Below are 22,771 nucleotides of genomic sequence, written 5' to 3'. Positions count from 1 at the left end.
AAAAATAAATATCATGGATAGATGGCTAGTGGTTAATAGAGAACACTTCTGTTTTAGTGGCTCACCCATGTTTGAATCTTAGCACCCATGTTAGGCAGTTTACAATTGCCTGTAACTCCAGGTGCAGGGAGTTCCAGTGCCTCTGGCCTCCATCACTCCTGAATACATACCCCCAACACAGAGTTACACACATACAAATAATTAAAGTATTTTAAAAATTATAACTATTAGCTTTGAAAGAGAAATTGTGATGCTCCCAACAACAACATCCCAACAACAAAAACATCTGTGAAACTTTCTAAAAGGTTGTTGTTTGAAGTATAATTTAGATTTAGAAAGTTTTTTAAGCTTTTCATGATATTACTTGTCATGAAAGGTTAAGTGGGGCATTCATCTTTAAATGCTTATTTGTATTTTATTTGGATTATCTAAATAGACTTGTGATTAGGAACACTGTCTAATAACTAGGTAGTTGAGTCTGTTTGTTATGTTGTTTTAGATTTATTCCAGGATGCAGATCCACGCAGTGATCGTGACTATCATGTTAAGTCAGGTGCTACTGCAAACACTTTCGTGCCAGAAGGAAAAAGTCTTTTTCCACAAATTATTCAAACAAATGAACTTTTATTTTATGAGCGATTCAGAGCCTATCAAGATTACATTTTAGGTGAGTAATTTCTTGTCTTTTTATAGTTTTATTTTGCATGTAGGTTGTTCATCATATTGTTGGTTGTTCTGAGAAAGTAGATTCAGATGAATTTGTTAATTTCTTGTTTATACATTTCCAATTCTTATTTAATTGGTAGCTGACTGTAAGGCCTCTGAGGTGAAAGAATTCACAGTCAGCTTCTTGGAAAAGGTCCTTGAACCGTCTGGATGGTGGGCAGTCTGGCACACGAATGTGTTTGAGGTGCTGGTTGAGGTAAGTTGATTCTTTTATGAAATACATTTTGCCAAGCTTTCTTCTGTGTTTATGACTTTGTTCTCCAGGTACTGGATTCATTTCATCTGTGTCTTTTTAATCTTCCTTGAAGTCATTGATTATTTTTAATAGTAAAGTTTTAAACTAATTTTTGAGGTGATATGTGATAATTTCCCTTCTACTTGGCACCCTCATACATGTGTGACACCCTTTGTTCGCATTTGTTGTCCTCCCCACAAACCCCCTCCACATGGTTCCCTCCCTACCTGTTAGTTTCAACTTCTGCTTTTTTATTACATTTTTACTTTACCTCTCTATTTTATACCTTTGCTAAGATCTTTCCCTCCCTTTTAATGATCTTGTTTCTAGTTTTTTAATATGTATTTTTACATTTATTTATTCATTGTGTGTATGTACATGTGTACACGAATGAATGTGGAAATCATAGGACAGCTTGTGGAAGTCAGTTCTCTCCTTCTACCTTGTAAATTTAGGGTATTGAATTCAGGAAGTCAGGCTTGGCAGCAAGCACTGGAGCCTTGCCTATACCAGTGAACTTTTGAAATCTTCATTACCTATTTCAGTTTCTGAATTCAGCATTCTGAATCCTGTTATTTTAGGATACCCAGTTACTTTACTTTACTTTTTCCAATTGTTTGTGTATTTTGTGATGAAATTTACACATCTCTTGGACTTAGATAACTCTTGTGGTTTGACTTGGAGATCTTACGTGGACAGCTTCCTTTTTAAGTTTTAATTTCTAATAACATTCAGTGCAGAGAACACAGTTACAATAGCTTAACACTGAACTGTAGAAGATACAGAAATACACTAATATATCACTAATGGCCATAACTCAGACAATGGGGAAAATCAGGTAAAATATGCTATGAAATTAAAAATTATTTTGGCCAAATGTGTATGTAATGCGTTAATGAGGTTTTAGACAAGAGGTGGGAAAAGGATAAAATAGAAGAGAAGCAGGTTACATACGTGAAATGAGAGGTTAGGGAATGTTACATACGTGAAATGAGAGGTTAGGGAATATTACATACGTGAAATGAGAGGTTAGGGAATGTTACATACGTGAAATGAGAGGTTAGGAAATGTTACATACGTGAAATGAGAGGTTAGGAAATGTTACATACGTGAAATGAGAGGTTAGGGAATGTTACATATGTGAAATGAGAGGTTAGGGAATGTTAAGAGGGGAAAAGAGGAAAGAGCAAGAAATTAGAAAGCACAAAGATGAAAAAAAGAAAAAATTTTCTCAGGAATGAGAAAGTTCAAAATTATCTAGATATATGGAAAGGAATAAATATTGAAATCTATTTTTTAAAACAAAGACAATAAATACTACTAAAGCAATAGGACAGAAGTCAAAAGGTGATAAGGGGAATAGGAAAGGGGAAAAAGATTACCCACTAATAAAGAAAAGTTCACAGGCAGAATTAGGTGAATGTCTGAAGGGGAGTAATAAAACCATTTTTAAAAATACAATGAAATAAAAATACAGCTGATACTGTACTAAAGACAAAAAGCAAAATATAAGGGTAATAATAATGATAATAATAATAATGTTAAAATGTTGGAGCAACTACTTTCTAAGTCCTTGAAAATTGGAAACTCATTTGCACCAAGTGGGAGAGGTAGAAGTCTTGTGTACATTTATCTTTCCTTTGGCTTATGCTGGTGTTGAACCTGTATCTTACAGTATCTGATGTCCACCAGCTCTATCTTCAGCTTAGTAGTTTACCCTTGTGTTACCAGTGGGGCTGTGAAGATTCTGTCAGCCTCTTAATGTTTCCCAGTTTTTACCCATGAGCTGGCTAATGTTTTACTTAGAGTTATCTCTCAAATGCATTAAGAAAGTAAGAAGCAACTGCAACTCAAATTCTTGTATAGGTCTGCCATGTCTATACAATGGAATTCTTTTAAATATTATTCACATTGCTGGAGAGATGAAGCTGTGAGTGTAAAGTAGACTTAGTGGAATATCCAAGTTTTGAAGCTTACAGCAGTGACTGACAGATACATGACTGCGTTTAGGCTTAGGGCAGTGGAACTCTAGGGTTATTCTCAGTTGATGACTTCTGCTCTTGGCATCTGAGGATGGGGCTACTTTTCTCTGTGCACATCACTGTTTGATCAGAGCCTCTTGGTGCCAGTGCTTTTCTGTTTTTTAGCATCTGGCCCTTCTCTCTACAACTGGGACCCAGAACTCTCTATCTTCTGTTGTTGTGGCAGGTCAAATTCAGGCTTCCTTGATTGTGGTTGTTTCTCATATGAGGCCCCAGTTTTAGCCCAGGGTTGGAGTATATGGTCTGGTGCTTTGTGTTTGTTAATTGCTTGCCCCCTGAAATTCTTACTGGAGACTTTCTCATAACCCAAGTATTGCTGTTTATGATACCTGGGCAGGGCCGGAGAAAAGGGGGAAGCAAAAGTTGAGGGGCTTGTGGACAGGAGCATCTTGGGAAGAAGAAAGGACAGGTACAGAAGAAGGTAGCCGGGCGGATATTATGGGTTAGGTAGGATTGGCGTGGGCTGAAGGAGATGGAAAACATTAGCAAGTATTTGGGTTATGAATGAAAGATAGCTCAGTAGGAATTACTCAAAGCCGATAGCATGGGATGGGGGCTGGGAGATATGGAAGGTGTTTAGGGGATTAATATTTGCCCTGCCCCAGGTGAGTCAAGACTGTTTTAAAGCACAACATGTGTCTATTGTCTTTTATTGATTGACTGCAGGTTAGAAAATATCATCGTAATAACTATAGCCTAATAATATTTATTAGGACATAGATTTAAATGAATCACAACAGCTCAGTTTCAAATTAACATATTGCCTCGCCTCTGTCCTACAAGTCATACAGAGAATCGCTGGCTCACCAAAACTCACAAGTGGTTTGGTGGCTTGTAAAGCTGTCGCCTTGTTCTGAAGTAGTACTCTCATTCTCTTTCATTAGCGCCAATCTGGCTTAACTTTCAAAGGCAGCTTCAGTTTCCCCTCCTGCTGCTAAGGAACTTGAATCACATATCTTTTTCTCAGTAGTTCTCAGTTTTCTATGTCACTGCTTTTTCAAATTCTAGTGCTGTTCCTCTTTCTTTTTGAAATATTCTTATTTTTAAAATTCTGAGGCTTTTCCTTCACTGTGTCTCATAGAGAATTGATTTTCTGCCATCTTATCCAGAAGCCCTTCTGTTTATTTTTCTAGATTATACATTGAGGATAAGAGTAATTTCTTGTTTTTGTGTTTGGTTGGTTGGTTTTTTTGTTTTGTTTTGTTGTTGTTTTTGTTTGTTGGTTTAAATTCTTAGAAGGCACTTTGACCCATTTCATATTTTTAAAAACTAGGTGGGCTGGAGAGATGGCTCAGTGGTTAAGAGTGCCACCTGCTCTTCCAGAGGTCCTGAGTTCAATTCCCAGAAACCACATGGTGGCTCACATCCATCTATAATGTAATCTGATACCCTCTTCTGCAGATAAAGCACTCATATGCAATTAAAAAAAAAAAAACTAGGTTATAAACATTTGTGTGTTTCCATTTTGATTTCTGGATATTAAAGTGAATCAAATTATTTTGAATTTCAGGTTACAGATGTGGACTTTTCAGCCTTGAAGGCAGTAGTGAGGCTTACAGAGCCATGTGTCTATGACTCTAAATTGAGCACTTTTACTTTGGCCAATGTGAAGGAGCTTTTGGACCTGAAGGAGTTTCAACTGCCTCTGCAGGAGTTATGGGTGGTGTCTGACGACTCACGTGAATTTCACCAGATGGCACTGGCAATTGAGCATGTCAGGTAGAAAAAGAAGTTGATAAAAGTAACCTTGTGGTCAAAGTTGTAATTTAAGTGAAAACATTCCGGTCTTTTTTTCTGTTCCTTTTTCTTTTCTGTCTTGAGGCTGTAACCTAGGTCTTCATGTTAGGAAATGCTGAGCAACAAATCCATACCCTAGGAAAATCTTTTAAAAATAAAAGCAAAAACTTTTAATATCTTAAATTTTCATCTTGTTATCACTTCAAACCCATAGAAAAGTTGAAAAAAAATAGTACATGTAATTATTTTTATTGCTAAAATTCTTCAAATGTTGACAAAAGATAAAGGATTCTTAATTTGTTTTTTATTAATTTAGAAACTGTCTTAAAAGCTGTAAATGCTAAGGTTTGTGTTTGGTACATTTTGAATGTAATGGATTAGAAAAGAAAGATGAAAGGTAAGAAAATAGGAAAGGTGTCTACTATGAGTTAGACTAGTATGTGTCATTCCAAGCCTGTGTCTCACCAGAGGGGGCATTTCCTGTCATTTCAAGACTATGTGTAACCAGGGGAGGCATTTCCTGCCCTGTTCTGTAGGTTCTTAGAGGGTGTGTTCATGTGTCTTTTGTGAGTGTTGGTGGACGTTATCCTTTAAATGAGATAATGCATTTTTAGTAACTGGATTAATAAATATACTTTTTTAAGATTTATATTTTTAATTTTTATTATTATTTTTTTTATTAATTTATATTATATCTCTATTGTTATCCCATCCCTTGTATCCTCCCATTCCTCCTCCCTCCCGCTTTTACTCTATTCCCCTCCCCTATGACTGTGACTGAGGAGGACCTCCTCACCCTGTATATGATCATAGGGTATCAGGTCTGTTCTTGGTAACCTGCTATTCTTTCCCTGAGTGCCACCGGGCCTCCCCATCAAGGGGATGTGGTCAAATACAGAGCACCAGGGTTCATTTGTAAGTCAGTCCCCACTCTTTACTCAACTGTGGAGAATGTCCTATCCCTTGGCTAGTTCTGGGTAAGGGTTCGATGTTTACTGCATGTATTATCCTTGGTTGGTGCCATAGTTTGAGCAGAACCACTAGGCCCGTATCTGCCGGTCATAATGTTCTTGTAGGTTTCTAGGATCCTCTGGATCCTTCTATTTCCCATTATAGATTTATTTATTATTTATACTGTATTCCACTTGCATGTGTGTCTGCACTCCAGAAGAGGGCACCAGATCTCATTATAAATGGTTATGAGCCACCATGTGGCTGAACAGCCAGTGCTCTTAACTCTGAGCCATCATTCCAGCCCACTTTATTCTTAAAAATATGTTTTATTTTATGTGTATTATTATTTTGCCTACATACATAAATGTCCACCAAATGTGTGCCTGGTGACGATGGAGGCATTAGATCCTCTGGAACTAGAGTATAGGTCATGTGAGTCATCATGTGGGTGCTGCGAGTTGAAACATGGGTCCTCTGTAAGAGAGGTCAATGTTCTTAACTGATGAACCATCTCTTAATAAGTATGCTTTTTTAATTCCTTGAGATGAATTTACTAAAGAAATTTTTCTTTTAGCTGCTTAAAATGGATATATTTCATGAATTTATTTAAATGGACATTAAAATCTGAATCTGATTTGCTGAGTAAAAGAAGAATTTGTATTATTACTTAATAATAAAGACATTTTGTGTTCAAGTTATATACAATCTCTGTAGTCAAACTTGCTAGTAGATTTGTTCTTTGTTTTGTATTTGCCTCTTTAAGGTGGAAGATAAAAGTTGAAGCTCTTCTGTTTCATTATAATGGGTACTGATACATGCATTCTTTACTTGTTAGCCCTGTTTTTCTAAACAAATTGTCTTTTACAAATAAAATTCCAAAAAACATATTTGAGAAGATAGATGTGTATTCTTCTAGGAACTGGAAGATTAGGTAATACAATGTCAACAATATTGTTTGGTGTTTTGTAATCTAAAAGACACTTTGTACTTTAGTGTCTTAAGCTGAGTCTTCTGTAACACTTAGACTTACTATGCCCAGATTGTCCTTTGGAATTTAATTTTATTTCTAAGCCTAATGATTACTCAATATTAAAACAAAATAAAATAAGACACCCCCAAAAAAGTGATTAGCACCCAGATTTATATATACATGATTAGAAATGACAATGAGTGCTAAGTTATAATTAAAATTATTGAGATTGCTATCCTATGGTTGTTTCTTGGAGGCGTGACATATGAATTTAAGTCTAGAAGGTTAGCTAGTCAAGGAGGGCAGGTGCAGGATGTCAGTGAGATTAAGATATTGAAAGGCTAGCACAAGCAACAGAGTCCAGGAGATGGCAGACCTGATATTTTGGTCGGTCAGAAGGTGCAGTGTTCTGTCAGCCAATTAATCAGTTCTATAAAATAACAGTAGAAAAGGACAGAAGAGTTTTCATTTTTTGGAAAATATGATCAGCTTTGTGTTTTAAGTTCATTTAGGCTTCTTATTGTAAAACAGAAGGAGGGAAATGGAATAGGTAGGTCAGTTAAAAAGGTGTGTACAGGGCTGCAGAGATGGCTCAGAGGCTAAGAGCACTGGCTCCTCTTCCAAAGGTCCTGAGTTCAATTCCCACCAACCACATGGTAGCTCATAACCATCTATAATGAGATTTGGTGCCCTCTTCTGGCCTGCAGGCATACAAGCAAGCAGAACATTATATGCATAATAAATAAATAAATCTTCAAATCTTCAAAAGAAAAAAAAAGGTGTGTACAGAGGAGCCAAACATAAATGCTTACACTAGATACTGATAGGACAGGACAGAAACTGAGAATAGAGCAGCTGGGACTTGAGCATCTATGAAGGGTGAAGTATATGAGGCTTATTCTAGGTTTCTGCTTTGAAAGAGTAACTCTGGGGGAGATGCATAATGAATGATCATAAGTATATGGTTCTGTATTGGTATAAATAATAGTTTGAGCTAGATATGAAATTTAAATATATTTACCAGGTGGAGAAAGTGGGAGGCACTTGACCAACATGCTACAAGGAAATCTGAAAGAGTATGAAGTGGGGAGTTTACATGTCAGGGTTCTGAAGCAGAAGTGCTTTAAAGATGCATGGTGAAAATGAATGTTCCTGAGATCTGTTTTGAAATCATCTAGTGCCAAGATGTATGGGATAGAAGAGCAGTGAGTGAGTTTGGTAGAGACGGAAAAAGATTACCTTTTTGAAGCTGCCATTTTTAAAACTACAATTCATAATATTATTCTGTGTTTTCTATTGCTATGTACATTTGTATTTTTCCATAGTACGTTAAAACATCAGGGAAGTTTCAAAGAAAATATGCTTGTTGTCCTCCCCTGAAATACTGATTTATTGATTTAGATTAAGGTTTTTGTTGTGGTTGTTTGTTTGAGATGCACTCACTATGTAACCCTGAAAATGATCTGGAACTCAGTGAAGAGACCAGGCTGGCTTCAAACACACAGATCTACTTGCTTCTGCCTCCAAAGTACTGAGTTAAAGGTATGCACTACCACCCAGCTAGAAAATACAATAAGTATACTGGGGTACCCTGATATGTAGCCATGGTTGCTAGCTATGCTTTGTATTAAGTTGCTGCATCATCTGTTTTATTGCTTTAATAAAAGCAATAAATTTATCACTAAGTCCTAGATTTATATCTTTGTTTTTGTTTTTGTTTTTCGAGACAGAGTCTCTCTATGTAGCTCTGGAAGTGGAGAAAAGCTCTATTGATCTGCCCATTGGACATCACAGATCATATCAGCATCTCACCTGCAATATTTAAATCTCAACTTTTATTTAAACCCTAATTTCTTTCTCTACTACCTAAATAAGTTACACTGCCATCTGTCAAGGTCCTGGCGGTTAGTAGGTAGTTGTGATACAATGGAAGTTTGCCAGGGCTAGTGACACACCTAAAATCCCTGCATTCCCGAGGCAGGGGGATTAAGGGCTCAAAGCCAGCCTGGCCTACAGAGCAAAATTTTCTCTCAAAAAAACTAGCCCCACTTAAGAAAACAAAACAGAAAACCCAAAAAGTGCATCACTCTAACAACAGAAGTACAGCATTGCAGAGAAACAACTTGAAGCCTTATTTTATATCACTCATGGGTATCAACTGCAGCAAATACCCATTGATATATCTTATAAAATAATGTGTACTTGATGTGTTGGTAGGTAGGAAATTTAAGCCATTAAGACATAAAAACTGTTATGACATAGAAAACTAAGGTTTTATATCCTAGTATGACATAATACCAAAACAAAAGCAACTTAGTGGAAAAGGGTTTCTTCTCGTTTCCTTCTCCAGCGGGTGCACAGACCATCGTAGTAAGGAAGGTAGCAGCAACATAATGAAGCTGCCCCAACCTTTGCACAGGTAGTATGGAAGCAGAGGGATGGCAAGCGCAGCTGTGTTCAAGCCTTGTGCTCAGTATACCTTTCAGCAGGACTCCATCTCCTAAACATTTCCTCATCTTTCCAAACATTGGCACCGGCTAGGGATTGAGTGTTTATGCACGCGAGCCTGGGGTGGACTTCTCATACTCAGGCCACAGCATCCATCTGCTGAGCCAACTGCTGAGTTGTACTGATATTAAGCTTCTCTTCAGGTTTTTCTACAAACACATTTGGAGGAGTTGGGATGAAGAAGAGGAAGATGAATATGACTATTTCGTCAGATGTGTTGAACCTCGACTGAGATTGTAAGTATTATTGATGTGACACACACACACGTACACACACAGGAGCTTCATGGGCCAGGAATAGATTGGTATAAAAATAATGCAATATGACAAGTTAATAAATAAATTTTGTGAAAGAAAAGAGATACCTGCATTTTGTGTATGTATGTGTATACACTTGTATTCTGTTTTGTTTTGAGATAGAAGTCTCTATAGCCCAACCTGGCTTTGAAGTTATGATTGTCCTGCCTCAGTCTCTCTAGTATTGTGATAATAGACCTGTGCCACCATGCCTGCCTATGATTATAAACTAAATTTAAAAGAACTTTAAGAATATCTAGGTTAAAAGCCTGTAAATCAGAAGTGTTGGGCACTAGACCAATCCAAAGCTTCCTCAGAGGCCTCAAAGAAAAAAAGGGGAGTGGGGGAAGGATGACAGGGAACTCTAGTTCTGTGTATTGTTGGCTCTGTTGCTTATCAATTAAACTTTATTATACAACCCAACTAGCTTACACAAGAGGGAAAAAAGGTTAAAGGGAAAAAAAGAGTGAACCTTCCAGTATCCATTCCACGGGATGGGTCCCTAGGTGTCTCTGGCCTGCAGGCTGGTCCAGCCTGTTCACTGATCCTCCCGATCCATGTGTGCTCCAGCCCAGTCTGAACCTGCTGCCCCTCTCCGCCTGCCTGTCTCACGTGCAGTGCGAAGGATGTTCTTATCCCATTGAGGATCGATTAGAAAAACAATAGTCCAGGTGGAGTCCCCAGGTCTGCTTCCTGAATTCCAGGCCCAGGATGGCTCCAACCAGTCTATCTTAAGGTTAATCTAAGGAAGTATCCATGGTGTGTCCAAGGGTAAAGCCCGCCAAGATTGCTTTCACCTGTGACAAAGCTTACAGTCCTTCCCACAGTGTGTTTGCTTAGGGGCAGACTTGGCAAGATCCAGTATAGGGCTAGGACCAGAGCCTTGAAGGAGTTAGGTTTTAGCTCTTGGGAACCTCACTTTGCTCTAAAGGCTATGGTTATCAGTCTCAGGGCAGCTGTGTTTGAGGAATAATGTGAGGTTTTTTTTGCCAACATCATCTGATTTAGTTCTCTACTGAAGTTGTCCATTTTCCCTCTGAAAAAGTAGATAAGATGTTCTACTTTTTAATAAACTTGCTTGGAATAAGTCATCAGTTTATGGAACACCTCCTGGTCCCCACAATCTGTCTTCTGTGTTTCTCGTTTCACACCCTCCCCCCTCGATACCTAACTATTTGGGAACCTTCTTCCTGCATATTTATTCATTGAATAATATTCAACTAAGCTAGTACTTAAGAGTCCTGGATATTGTTAAGAGATTGTATTTGTTCTCTTTGTTCTGAGTGGTTTTAAGCAGCAATGATTGATTTTTATAGATGTGAGATTTAATTTTAGGTGACTATCGTGTGTTTCTGGCACATTTGCTCTTTACTTTGGAGAAAAACATTGTGTTCCGATTTGATAGTATGGCATGTGTTAACAAGGATTAGTTAAAATGGTATCTTACATTTCACTGGAAAACGGAAGAACCTACTGGAAATTATTTTTTGTTATGAAGAAGAAAATCTGGGAAAAGTGTACTGATAGAAATGTTGGCAGATGGGAAATATTCCCTGTGCTGATAGAAGGTCTGTCAACAGGCAACATTTAAAAGGAATCAAACCATATATTCTTTCTTTTATATTGTGTGTGTGTTTTTCTTTCTAATTCAAAATAAACTTTACGAAAATGTAGAGACGTGAAGTGTTAATGTTGAGGTACTAGTAAATATCAATATAATTTTAAAAAATAAGCTAATTAACGTAGCTACAGAAATGCTGAGAGTATTTTGAGCCTGTCTTCACAGCTTGGTTGAACTGATATATCAGTCATTGATGATCTTTAGTCTCTTGTTTGCAAAGTGGATTTGCAGATTTTAACTAAAGAACACCAAATCCACACTTTTCCAGTGCCCTAATATTGAAAAAAATGAGATTTATTTTTTTTATGTTATTTGAGTATTCACTACAATTTGATATGTTTGCTTAGGATATGGTTTTCTTCTCCCATCTTATGTATAGCATTACTAGTTGAACAACAAAACTCTTCTCCAAACAAAATATAGTTCTCAACATTTGGTATATATTAGTTTCTGTGTTGTAGAGACCAATGTAATTAGTCTGATTGGGAGCCATGGCATTTACATTTTTAGATGCTCCCCAGGTGAGTATAATATTAAGTCATGGTTAAAAAGCTCTGGTCTGAGGCATAGACCAGATTTAGTGTATTTCTAACTGTGAAATGAAAAGTTTATTTAGGAATTATTTATAATAACAATAATATTGTACTTAAGTTTATATTTATTTTTCTTTTTCATCACTTTTTACCCATTAATTTGCCATTAGCTATGTCTTTTTACTGCATGCCTTTTTTTTCATCTAACTCTTTCCTTTGTTTAGTTGTGCCAGAGGTCCATTTATCTTCTCAGAGAACCAATTCCTAATTCATTAATTCTTTGTAGCGTTTTCTTTTTTTCTGTTTCATTAATTGCTGCTTTAATTTTTTTCCATGTCTTTTTCTAAATTCTTGAATAATTAAGTAATTATTGGTCATTTTCATTATCTCATAGTTATTAATCAAGTAATCATTAAGACTTGTATCATTCAGTCATCTATTTGTTTTCTTTCTGATTTTTTTAATGTAGGTTCTTGGTCTGTAAACTTCTCTCTTAGAAATGCTCAGAGGTTTTATTGTGTTGTTGTTTTGTTTTTATTTAGTTTCAAGAATATTTCGATTTTTTTTTTTATCAGGTTGTCCTTCAAAAATGAGTTTAACGTCTATGAATTTCTACACTTACTAGAGTTTTATTTGTATCAATTTTAAATTTTTATAATCAGATTATAAGGCTAATGGGATTCTAATTTTTATGTTGTTGTATATGAATTCTTTTATGTCATTTGAATCATAGTAGGTTTTTTGTTTTGCTTTAATCAACTGTAACAAATTTTTTTTTTCTGGTTGTAGTAGCCTGAGTTGGCAGTTGTTGTCTTTTAGAACTTAGAGTATATCGCTCTTGCCTCTTCTTCCAGGGCTTCCATTGAAAAATCAGGTGTTATTCGGGAGGGCTTTCCTTCATATGTGATTTGTATCTTCTTTTGCAGCCTATGGTATTTTGTCTTTGTCCTGTATAGTGTTTGACTATGATATTCCAAGGAGTGTTTTAATTTTCTGGTTTTCAGGTGTGGAAGTTGTTTGTGTTTCCTTTCTATACGTCTTTCTTTAGTTTGGGGAAGTTTTCATCTATAATGTTGAAGATCTGGTCCATGCCATTGCCTTTGGATTCTTCTTCCTTTTCTATGCCTCTAATTTCAAGATTTGATGGTATCTCACATCTGATTGGTTTTTCTAATTTTTTATTAAATAATAATAATTTCTTATCTTTTTTTTCTCTAGAACTTCTGCTATCTCTTATAGTCTTGCTATCTTACCTGCTGCTTGATTTATGTACTTGTAATGCTTTCCTCTGAGTTCTCTAAATGGAATACTGCTGTAGGCTTTGAACTGTTACAAACCTACTTTATTTGGAGTTCTTTAATGCCTATACATCCCTTTCAACCCACCTACCATAGATATGAGAGAAAAAAAGGTTAATGGGAATGGGAGAAGTAGACCATTTAGACATCAGAATTTCAGCAACCCTTTTAAACAGCAAACCAGCAATTCCGCAAAGGTTGAAGCATTCTCTGGTGCATTTCTTTTAAAGGGCATCTTGAATAGAGAGATGAACAGCCAAATGATAGGAAGTGATGCCAAAAACAAAAAACACAGCCTCTAGTTTTGGGCTCATATATATGTGTTTGTCCACTAGAAGAGGCAGTTCTTCTTCTAGTGGACAAACATCACATGTCCTCTCACAACTTTGTTTCCAGTGGAAAAACACCGCACACCTTCACATAATCCTGTTTCACATCCCACACTTGGAATCAAAACAAAAACGTTTACATCACTACATACTGTTTTTCCATTCCATCTTCACTTTGACTTGTATTCTCCTAAATGTTTGTCTCTTTATTGAATTAAGTTTTCAAATTATCTTCATTCACCTGTATATTTGAATATATTTTCTTGTACTCACTCAAGTATTTATTTATTATAATCCTCTTGGAGATCAATGAAGTGTTTGTGTCTCTAAGTTTTGTGATAAAGTTTATAAATGTTCTTTTATGTTCCGTGACCTGAGGTTCATCTTGGGAGTTCTCATTAGAGAACTCTGCAGGGCTAGTGGTTTGATAGGAGATATGCTACTTTAGCTTTTCAGGTTTACATTTTACAGTTTGACCTTGGCATGTTTACTTTTTTCTTTCATTGTGTGTCTGTTGTGCAAATTTGCCCTTCTTTAGATTGGGCCAGTGCAGGAGCTATGCCCCTAGAATAAGGCCAGTGGATGAGTTGTTTAATTAGACGAGGAAAAGATGGCTCCTAAACTACAAGTCTATAAGCTGGTCTAAGAAAGGAAGTTTACAAATGAAGAGGGTTTGTGAGCAAAGATCTTGAATTTGGAGTATGGATTTGCAGATGGCAAAGTGGGGTGTGGTAAAGGCCAGGGAAGAGAAATAAGATTCCTACCCAGGAAAGGTGACTCACTCACAGTCCAATGGATAAAGAATGAGGCTTGTAGGTTAGCAGATGGCAGATAGGGAGGGGAAAGGATAGAAAGGTGGGAAATAGCCATAGAAGACAGAGTGTGCTAAACATAATAAAGTAAGCTGAATCTTTGAGGACTCAGTCAAATTTTAGCGATAGGAAAATATACTAGAAAAGGGAGTGAATTCCAATTTGCTTTTAAACTTTCAGGTATTATGATATACTTGAAGACCGAGTTCCCTCAGGGCTTACTGTTGACTACCACAATCTGTTGTCTCAATGTGAAGAGAGTTACAGGAAATTCTTAAATCTGAGAAGCAGTTTGTCAACTTGTAATTCAGATTCTGAGCAGGAAAATATCTCCATGGTGGAAGGGTTAAATTTGTATTCTGAGATTGAACAGCTGAAACAGAAGCTAAAACTAATTGAGAATCCTTTGTTGAGGTATGTGTACTTTTGTTCTTAATTATTTAGTGTATCATCTTTCTAGTTATCTTAGAACTGATGGGTCTTCTTGGTTTTTTTAAAGATATGTTTTTGGTTATCAGAAGAACTCTAATATCCAAGCAAAGGGTACTCGTCGAAATGGCCAGAAAGTCACCCATGTGGTTTCCTCCACCATGAAGACAGGCCTACTGCGCTCTCTCTTCAGGGACAAGTTTTGTGAGGAGTCTTGCAAAGAAGAAACAGAAATCCAGGTAAAAGAAGTTATTGATCCAAGTGATTACTTCTGATTCTCTCCAAATTTTCATCAATTCTATAAAGTGTTTACTGGAACTTTCTGGAGTTGTTTTTCTGTGAGATCAAAATTGTAAGAGCACTGTACTTCCATGATAGCAATGCACAGGCACATACTAGGTTAAGAGCACTATAAAAAAGATAGATGGAGACTTAAGTTTGGGTTAATTTTCAAGTGAAACATAAAAGCATCAAAGTAATACGTAAGTGGCTTTAGGGGATATACATTTACAATATGTTTTTGTTTTCTAGTTCCATAGTGATCTGTTGTCTGCTATAAATGCCTGTTATGAGGGTGACACTGTCATTATTTGTCCTGGCCATTATATGGTTCATGGCACCTGCTCCATAGCTGACTCCATTCAGTTCGAAGGTGAGTATGGAATATTATAACCAAACTGTCATTCTTAGTAAATAAATAATTAAGGTTCCTTGACACATTAAAGATATTTAAATCATATAAGAAATTGTCCCAGTGTTTGAGCAGTTTGAATCACAGGTGTTTGTATCAGTATGCTGGTAAGATTTTTTTATAGATGCACAGTAAAAAAAAAAAAAAAAAAGACTTAGTAACAAGTATTTAAATATATTTTTTATTTTTTACATACACATTTATATTATGTCACATATATACAATAAACTACCTACAGCAAGAAGAACCATGAAACAACCAGGAATTATATACATGTTACATTTTTAGTGTTTTAGTTATTTGTATTTGGCAGCCTTGAAGAAAACATCTTTCCTATCTTGGTGCATCTAAAATTCTTAATGTAAGTTGTTTTAGAATTATCTTAGAAAGTAGCATGTTTTCTTAGGACATTTATATATATATGCTTAGTTTTGGTTCACCCTCACCATGGCCTCACCTTATTCTCTGTCGCTGTGGGAGCCTTTCATCCCTAGTATTCCCCTTCTACTTTCATAACTCGTGTGCTCTGTCATTCTCACGCCCCTCCCTCTCCCTTGAGGTCTTTACTTATTTCATTGTCCTTTTCTAGTTTCATGACAAATATATACATCTCCTCTCATAAAAATACAAATACATAAAAATTAAAAGTAAAGTACACATATAAGAGAAAGTGAGATGTTTGACTTTCTGAGTCTGGACTATCTCACCTAATATTGTCTACTTCCGTTTACCTGTGAACTGTATAATTTAATCACTTTCTTTAGAACTGAATTGTAGATATGTACCACAGTATGTGTATATGTACAAAATTTCATTATGCATCATCATTATCCATTATGAATGGAACAGAAATAAATCTGGATGAGCAGGTTTATCTTTAGTTTTGAGAGTTTAGAGAGCTCTTTGAGTATACACAGAAATGGTATTGCAGCATTATGTTAGTTCTATTTTTAGTTTCTTGAGGAATTTCCACACCGATTTCTATAGTCCATATTATATTTCCACTAATAATGAATAAGAGTTTCTCCACGTCATCACCCACATTTGTTGTCATTCATTTTCTTCATGATGGCCATTCTGATGATGGTGAGATGAAATCTCATGGTAGCTTTAATTTGTGTTTCACTAAGAATGTTAAAGATGTTAAAGATATTTATTGGCCGTTTGCAGTTCTTTTTTAATACTCTGTATTGGGTTTTTTGTTTTTGTTTTTGTTTTTTTTTTTTTTTTTTTGCTTGTTTTCTTTTAGTATTTTGAGTTCTTTTTATATTCGATATTAACCATCTGGTTGGTGGTTGTTGCAGCAGCAATTGATACAGATGTCACTTAGCAGTCACTATTCTTAGCACTTTGACCAGATAGCCATCCCCCTCTGCAAAAAGTAAAAGCATGTTTAGAAGGTACTGTGAGTGCATGTTCATTTTTGGAGACAGGTAGTTTGTTCTTCCTTTGGGCCATGAGCTCCTCAGCCATAGGTTTTTGACCATGTTTATAGTAGCAGGTATGTCAACTGTCCTGAGGAGCAGGCCCCATATCCATTCACAAAGCAATTAGCTATTTCCAAAATAGTCATGTTACCTTGTATCAGTGAGTATACCTTGTCTGGAAAGTGTGTTATCACATGCATAATGTACACTTTGGTAAGAATGTTGACAAGATTTTCCTTTAGCAGCCCAGATAGCACTTCCTGGTACTGTGGTCCCTAGCCAACAGAGAATGAGTTTCCTGCATAGTTACATATCTCTTTTTTAATGTTCTGGTGGGTGACCAAGAGCAATGACAATAAGATATGTTCTTTTGTTGACTTCTGAAACCTCTCTGATCCATAAGTCATAGGGCAGTATGCCACATCTGGTGTCGGGCTCTTGTTTTTTGGTGGTTTTTGTTTTTGTTTTCCGGGCTCTTGTTTTAAAGCTTTTTTTATGTAAATTCTTGAAGTTATTATTAATTACTATTATTTTACTTTATAAAGTTATAATGTTCTATATAGCTTTTTTATGCTTACTTAGTTTTGTTTCGCTGTCTTCTCAATACCCCTCCATCCCTGCCCAAACCTTTTCATGTCCCTGTGTTTTGCTACATCCTCCCTTAGTGTTTCCTCTGTCCCTGGAATCTTTCTTGCCTCTCTAGAGAATTAAATTTTTATTAAAAAAAAAACAATAATATAAGCCAGCATGGTGGCACACTCCTTTAATCCCAGTACTTTGGGAGGCAGAGGCAAGCGGATCACTGTGAGTTCGATGCCAGCTTGGTCTACAAAGTGAGGCCAGGATAGCCAAGGCTACACAGAGAAACTTTGTCTCGAAAACCAAATAAGTAGGGGCCGGACATGCTGGCATAGTCTTTAATTCCAGAACTCAGGAGGCATAGGCAGGTGGATCTCTGTGAGTCTGAGGCCAGCCTGGTCTACAAAGTGAGTCCAGGACAGCCAAGGCTCCACAGAGAAACCCTGTCTTGAAAACAAAAACGAAAAGAAATTCAAATAAGTAAATAAATAAATATAATTTTAAAGATCTAAAATTTGAAGTTATGTATACAAGTTATGTATACAAGAAAGAAAATAAGAAGCCGGGCGTGGTGGCGCACGCCTTTAATCCCAGCACTCGGGAGGCAGAGGCAGGTGGATCGCTGTGAGTTCGAGGCCAGCCTGGTCTACAAAGCGAGTCCATGATGGCCGAGGCTACACAGAGAAACCCTGTCTCAAAAAACCAAAAAAAAAAAAAAAAAAAAAAAAAAGAAAGAAAGAAAATAAGAGGTTTCCCTTCCCGAGCTGAAACTACTCTGCTCAGTGTAGTACTTTCCATTTCTATCCATTTTTCTACAGATTTTATATTTTCCTTTCTTATGGTTGTATAGAATTCCATTGTGCATATGTGCTTCATTTCCATTGTCTATTCATCTGTTAGACATTTAGATTGTCTTAATCTTTTTGTATGTAGACATTTCTCTTCATTCTTTCTAAGTGTTTTTACTTTCTTTCTTAGGATATGGTCTACCAGATGATATTGTCATAGAAAAGAGGGGTAAAGGAGATACTTTTGTTGATTGCATGGGTATGGATGTTAAGTTTTCAAGCATAAAATTTATTCAGCGTGATTCTGTAGAAGGAATCTTAAGTAAGTATCTGGGTGTTCAGTGTTATTTTTTGTGTGTGTGCTTTGATAGAAATATTGATTTTTCCATGGAACATTTAATGAAATAATACTTTAATATATGGAAGGCTAATTAATAATGTGTATAGCATGATGACTTAGGAAGCCTACTTTTAAAATCTATTTTTACTTTTGTTTCTTATATCTTTCTCCCTTCTCCATCCCAGTCTCTTCCAACACCCCAACATCAGGTAGGAGAGGAAGAAGGTTAGTAGAGAGAAGGGGTTACTTGTCTTTGGCTACTTCCTGCTGTTTAGGGCTCTTTGGGGCAGTACCATTATCCACCATCAGGATATTAAGCCAGCGCAACAAATGCAGCAGCAGCCTTCTCTTTCTCCTTCGATGTCTCTAAGCATTCTTCTCACAGACCTCTTTCCTCTCCCTCTCCCTCTCCCTCTCCCTCTCCCTCTCCCTCTCCCTCTCCCTCTCCCTCTCCCTCTCCCTCTCCCTCTCTCTCTCTCTCTCTCTCTCTCTCTCTCTCTCTCTCTGCTCTCATATTTATACCTTCTCAGAGTCCACACAAGGATGTTTTCCCAGCTGACAAATACCAACCCTCCTTCCCTGCACAAGGCAGTTTTCTGCTGACAAAGAACATGAGCCCTCTCACGAAGCTGTTATCGGCTGTGGACAAAATGGAGCAGCCTCATAATCCATACCTGGGATTAAAACAACAAAATGTTTACATAACATAATTGAGTTTTTAGAAACCAAAACTTCTACAATAGTTTGTCTTGAAAACTTACTATTTTCTTTTCAGTTATTTGGTTTTTTTCTTGTTGTTTGTTTGTTTGTTTGGGGGTCTCACTCTGAGCCTGGCCATCCTCGAACTCATAGCAAATGTCAATCCTCCTGAGCCTTGTGTTTATAGACATTTTTCACTATACCTAACCCTAGTATAAAAATGTTGAAGTGTTAGAACCCTTTAGAGGTGGGACACAGTAGGTAATTAGTTTACAGGGATTCTATCCTTAGGAATGGATTAATATACATGTGCCTTCTATATGAATTCCTGTTTTCTATGCGTTTCCGCATTTGTAACATATCTGGGGAGATCTTATCAGATACTATGTTGTTCTGAATTTATAAATATTAGAATCATGTGTCAGGTATTTTGTTATAGACACCAAAAAAAGACCAAGACATTGCTCTACTATTTGTTTTATAGGAAATGTATCCACCTATTTTTAAGGTCTCTTTTTTCTTTTTCCAAGATACCCAGAAAAGCTGTTCGTATATATATATATCTCAATACTAACATAAGAATATATATATCTTTTTTGTAATGAATATATACTTACATACTTTAGTTGTTCTTAGTTTAAGTCTTTTACTTTTTTCTTTTTTTTTTTTTTTTTTTTTTTCTATGTGTGAATGTAGTGACCTACCTACTATACTTGGGGAAGGTGATTCAGGAAACAATCTTGGGTGTCAGTCAACATTTTTCCCCTGGTTTGAGATGGGGTCTCTTTGTTGTTAACTGCAGTTCGTACCAGGATAGCTGGCCTCAGGTCTTTTGGGACTTCCCCTGTGTCCACCTCTTATCCTACTATAGGACACTACATATGTGCACTACTGTGCCTGGCTTTACCTGAGCTCTGGGCACTTAAATATAGCTACTCATGTTTTGGCAGGTGACTTACCCACTGAGCCAGTTGTTTATTATAAGTAATATTGCCTTTAGTTTCTAGAAAATAGCTCAGAATAGGTATCACTGCTTCATATTTTTTGAGTTTGTAACATGTGTAATAAAATTTAAATGGTGTCTCTGAGAACTATCCTACTGTTTAATTATGTTCCAAACTCTCATAGTTTGTACAAATTTTCTGCTTTTCGATTTCATTTTTGAAACATAAGGCATCTTAACTTTCATTTTAACTTTTATTAGCTTTTTAGTTTTTCCTTTTGGGAACATACAGTCATTTTATCCTTTATATTCAAATCCTTATTGAATAAAAATCATTCCATCCTTATGCCTATGTAATCTCTTTTACTTACTGTTTTTTTTTTTAATCATGACACATGTGCTTGATTATTGAGAATAGGCACTGAAAAAGCAAATCTTTATCATCAGTATGTAAAGGAATTGTAAAAAGTAATCTAAATCAGTATCAATAACATGTTGATTTTGAATTTTCTCATCTCAATAGGAAGCCTGTCAGCTCTAGGAAAAGCTTTGGCCTAATTGCTTTACATATGGGACTCCTAAGAGATCATAGTGCCATGATAATTTAAGCTTTATGTTTTTATTACTGCCCATAGCTTGGCATGGTTTTGCACATATGTTGCTTTAAAAACTTATGGTGTATTTTGTTTTAAGGTTGCTGTTAATTTGTTTGCTGCTTTCAGCAAATTATTATCACAACACACACATAAATCCATATATTATATGGCCAGAGACATGAAATTATACATGACTTAAGATTAAAGCTAGGCATTAGCTTAGGTTGTAAAAGCACATTATACGGAAAGCTTAAAACAGGTTGTTCCACTGTTCTCTTAAAGGCCAGTGTGGTGTTTTGAATGAGGATGGTCCTCATTGGCTCATGTATTTGCACGCTTGGTTCCCATTTGGTGGACTTTTAGGAAGGATTAGGAGGTGTGGTACTGGAGGTGGGCTTTAAGGTTTCAAAATCCCACACCAGGCTGAGTCTCACTCTCTGCATGCTTCCTGGTGATCAGGATGTAAAAGTCTTCGTTACTTCTACAGTCCCATGCTTCTTTTTCTGCCACTATGCTCCCCACTGTGATGATAATGTACTAACCCTCTAAAACTGTAAACACCCCCCAAAAATATAAATGTTTTCTGTTATAAGGGTTGCCTTGGTCATGTCTCTTCACAGCAGTAGAACAGTGGCCAAGGCAGCAGGTTAAACTTAAACAGTTGCATACACAACAGGATAGGTTAAGTGCATAGTTCTAAATAGTCTCTACATATATTATTAACTGGCTGCAAAGTGCATCGATATTTAAATTTGGGGATGATCAGAGAGATTTTTATAAAGAGTTATCACAACATCTAATGTTAACTGTAAACTGTTTCTGATATTAATAGATCACTTGAAGTAATTGAGTATTTTTATTACAGTCATTCACCATGGTAAGACCACACTGGAAAACTGTGTACTACAATGTGAAGCTACAGGAGTCACAGTACGCACATCAGCAGAACTCTTCATGAAGAACTCAGATGTGTATGGTGCCAAGGTATTGCTTTATCTTTGGAAGGAAGTAGTTATTTGTTCATTAAGTTTGAAGTCAATCAAATATTGCTTGGTAGCAATATTGATTACAACTGCCTTATAAAGGCTAACAAACTGGCTCCAGGGCTTAGATGCTTGATGCTAAACCTGGAGACCTGAGTTTGGTCCCGTGGGAACCAAAATTATGGAAGAAGGAGAGAACCAGCACCTACAAATTGTCTTCTGACTTTCACAGGCATACCATGGCACACATACATACGTGTTTGTACATTCACACACATTCTTAAAATGAGTAAATGTAAAATGAGTAAAGTATAAAAGAAAGGGCCGATAGAAGTTATCTCTAAAACAGCATATTTTACATTTATCCCATCTGAAAGGCTAAGAATTGATAGTAACAAACCTTTATAATCTTGTCTTTTTAAAATATTTGTTTGTATATGAGTGTTTTGCCTGCTTGTATGTCTGTGCATTACATGTGTTCCTGGTGCTCATAGAGAGAGGCCAGAAGAGGGTGTCAGATCCCCTGGAGCAGGACTTAAACATGGTTGTGAACCACTATATGTATGCTAGGAATTGAATCCTGGGCCCTGTAGAAGAGCAGCCAATAGTCTTAACTGCTGAGCCATCGCCCCAGCCCCTAGTCTTGACTTTTTAAAGCTATCGTCTCATACTTTATAGGGTGCTGGTATAGAAATATACCCTGGCAGTAAGTGTACCCTGAATGACAATGGCATCCATCACTGCAAGGAAGGAATCCTCATTAAGGTGGGTATTGGCTGAAACATTTCTTTCTAAAGGTTCTAATTTCACCTAAAAACTTAGGTTTCTTTCATTCTCGTGTTGTGTTTTATTATTTTGTTTTGTAAATTATAAACAATATATACATTTTAATAGCATTAATTGTTATTAAAAGTTTTCTGATATCATTTGTTATCTTTATATCTACAGAAATGACAATACTAACTCTGAGCTTTTCTACTTATATTTTTAGAAATAGTGTATGAAAAGGTAGATGGATTATGAAACATAAATTTAATATAACAATTCCTTAAGATTTTTTTAATGTCACAGGATTTCCTTGATGAGCATTATGATATTCCCAAAATATCTATGATCAATAACATCATACACAATAATGAAGGTTACGGTGTTGTTTTGGTGAAGCCTGCAATTTTCTGTGACCTACAGGAAAATGCCCAAGATGAAACTGATGGTATGCCATATTTAATAATTGA

General features: G+C 36.3%; 1 protein-coding gene across 1 annotated transcript in view; it reads left to right on the top strand.

The window, feature by feature from the left end:
- The window catches only part of Shcbp1 (SHC binding and spindle associated 1), a 30,341-nt gene that overhangs the window by 5,754 nt on the left and 1,816 nt on the right, over positions 1-22,771 (top strand). Inside the window, exons 2-12 of the mRNA XM_051142656.1 lie at positions 500-667; positions 807-922; positions 4,514-4,722; positions 9,316-9,408; positions 14,242-14,475; positions 14,561-14,729; positions 15,022-15,142; positions 18,166-18,297; positions 21,419-21,537; positions 22,215-22,301; positions 22,608-22,749. Coding sequence (XP_050998613.1) covers positions 500-667; positions 807-922; positions 4,514-4,722; positions 9,316-9,408; positions 14,242-14,475; positions 14,561-14,729; positions 15,022-15,142; positions 18,166-18,297; positions 21,419-21,537; positions 22,215-22,301; positions 22,608-22,749 — 1,590 coding nt within the window. The remainder of the gene's footprint in view (positions 1-499; positions 668-806; positions 923-4,513; positions 4,723-9,315; positions 9,409-14,241; positions 14,476-14,560; positions 14,730-15,021; positions 15,143-18,165; positions 18,298-21,418; positions 21,538-22,214; positions 22,302-22,607; positions 22,750-22,771) is intronic.

This window comes from Acomys russatus, unplaced genomic scaffold (assembly GCF_903995435.1).
Source record: "Acomys russatus unplaced genomic scaffold, mAcoRus1.1, whole genome shotgun sequence".
Lineage (NCBI taxonomy): Eukaryota > Metazoa > Chordata > Mammalia > Rodentia > Muridae > Acomys > Acomys russatus.
This window is presented reverse-complemented; position numbering and strand designations above follow the sequence as displayed.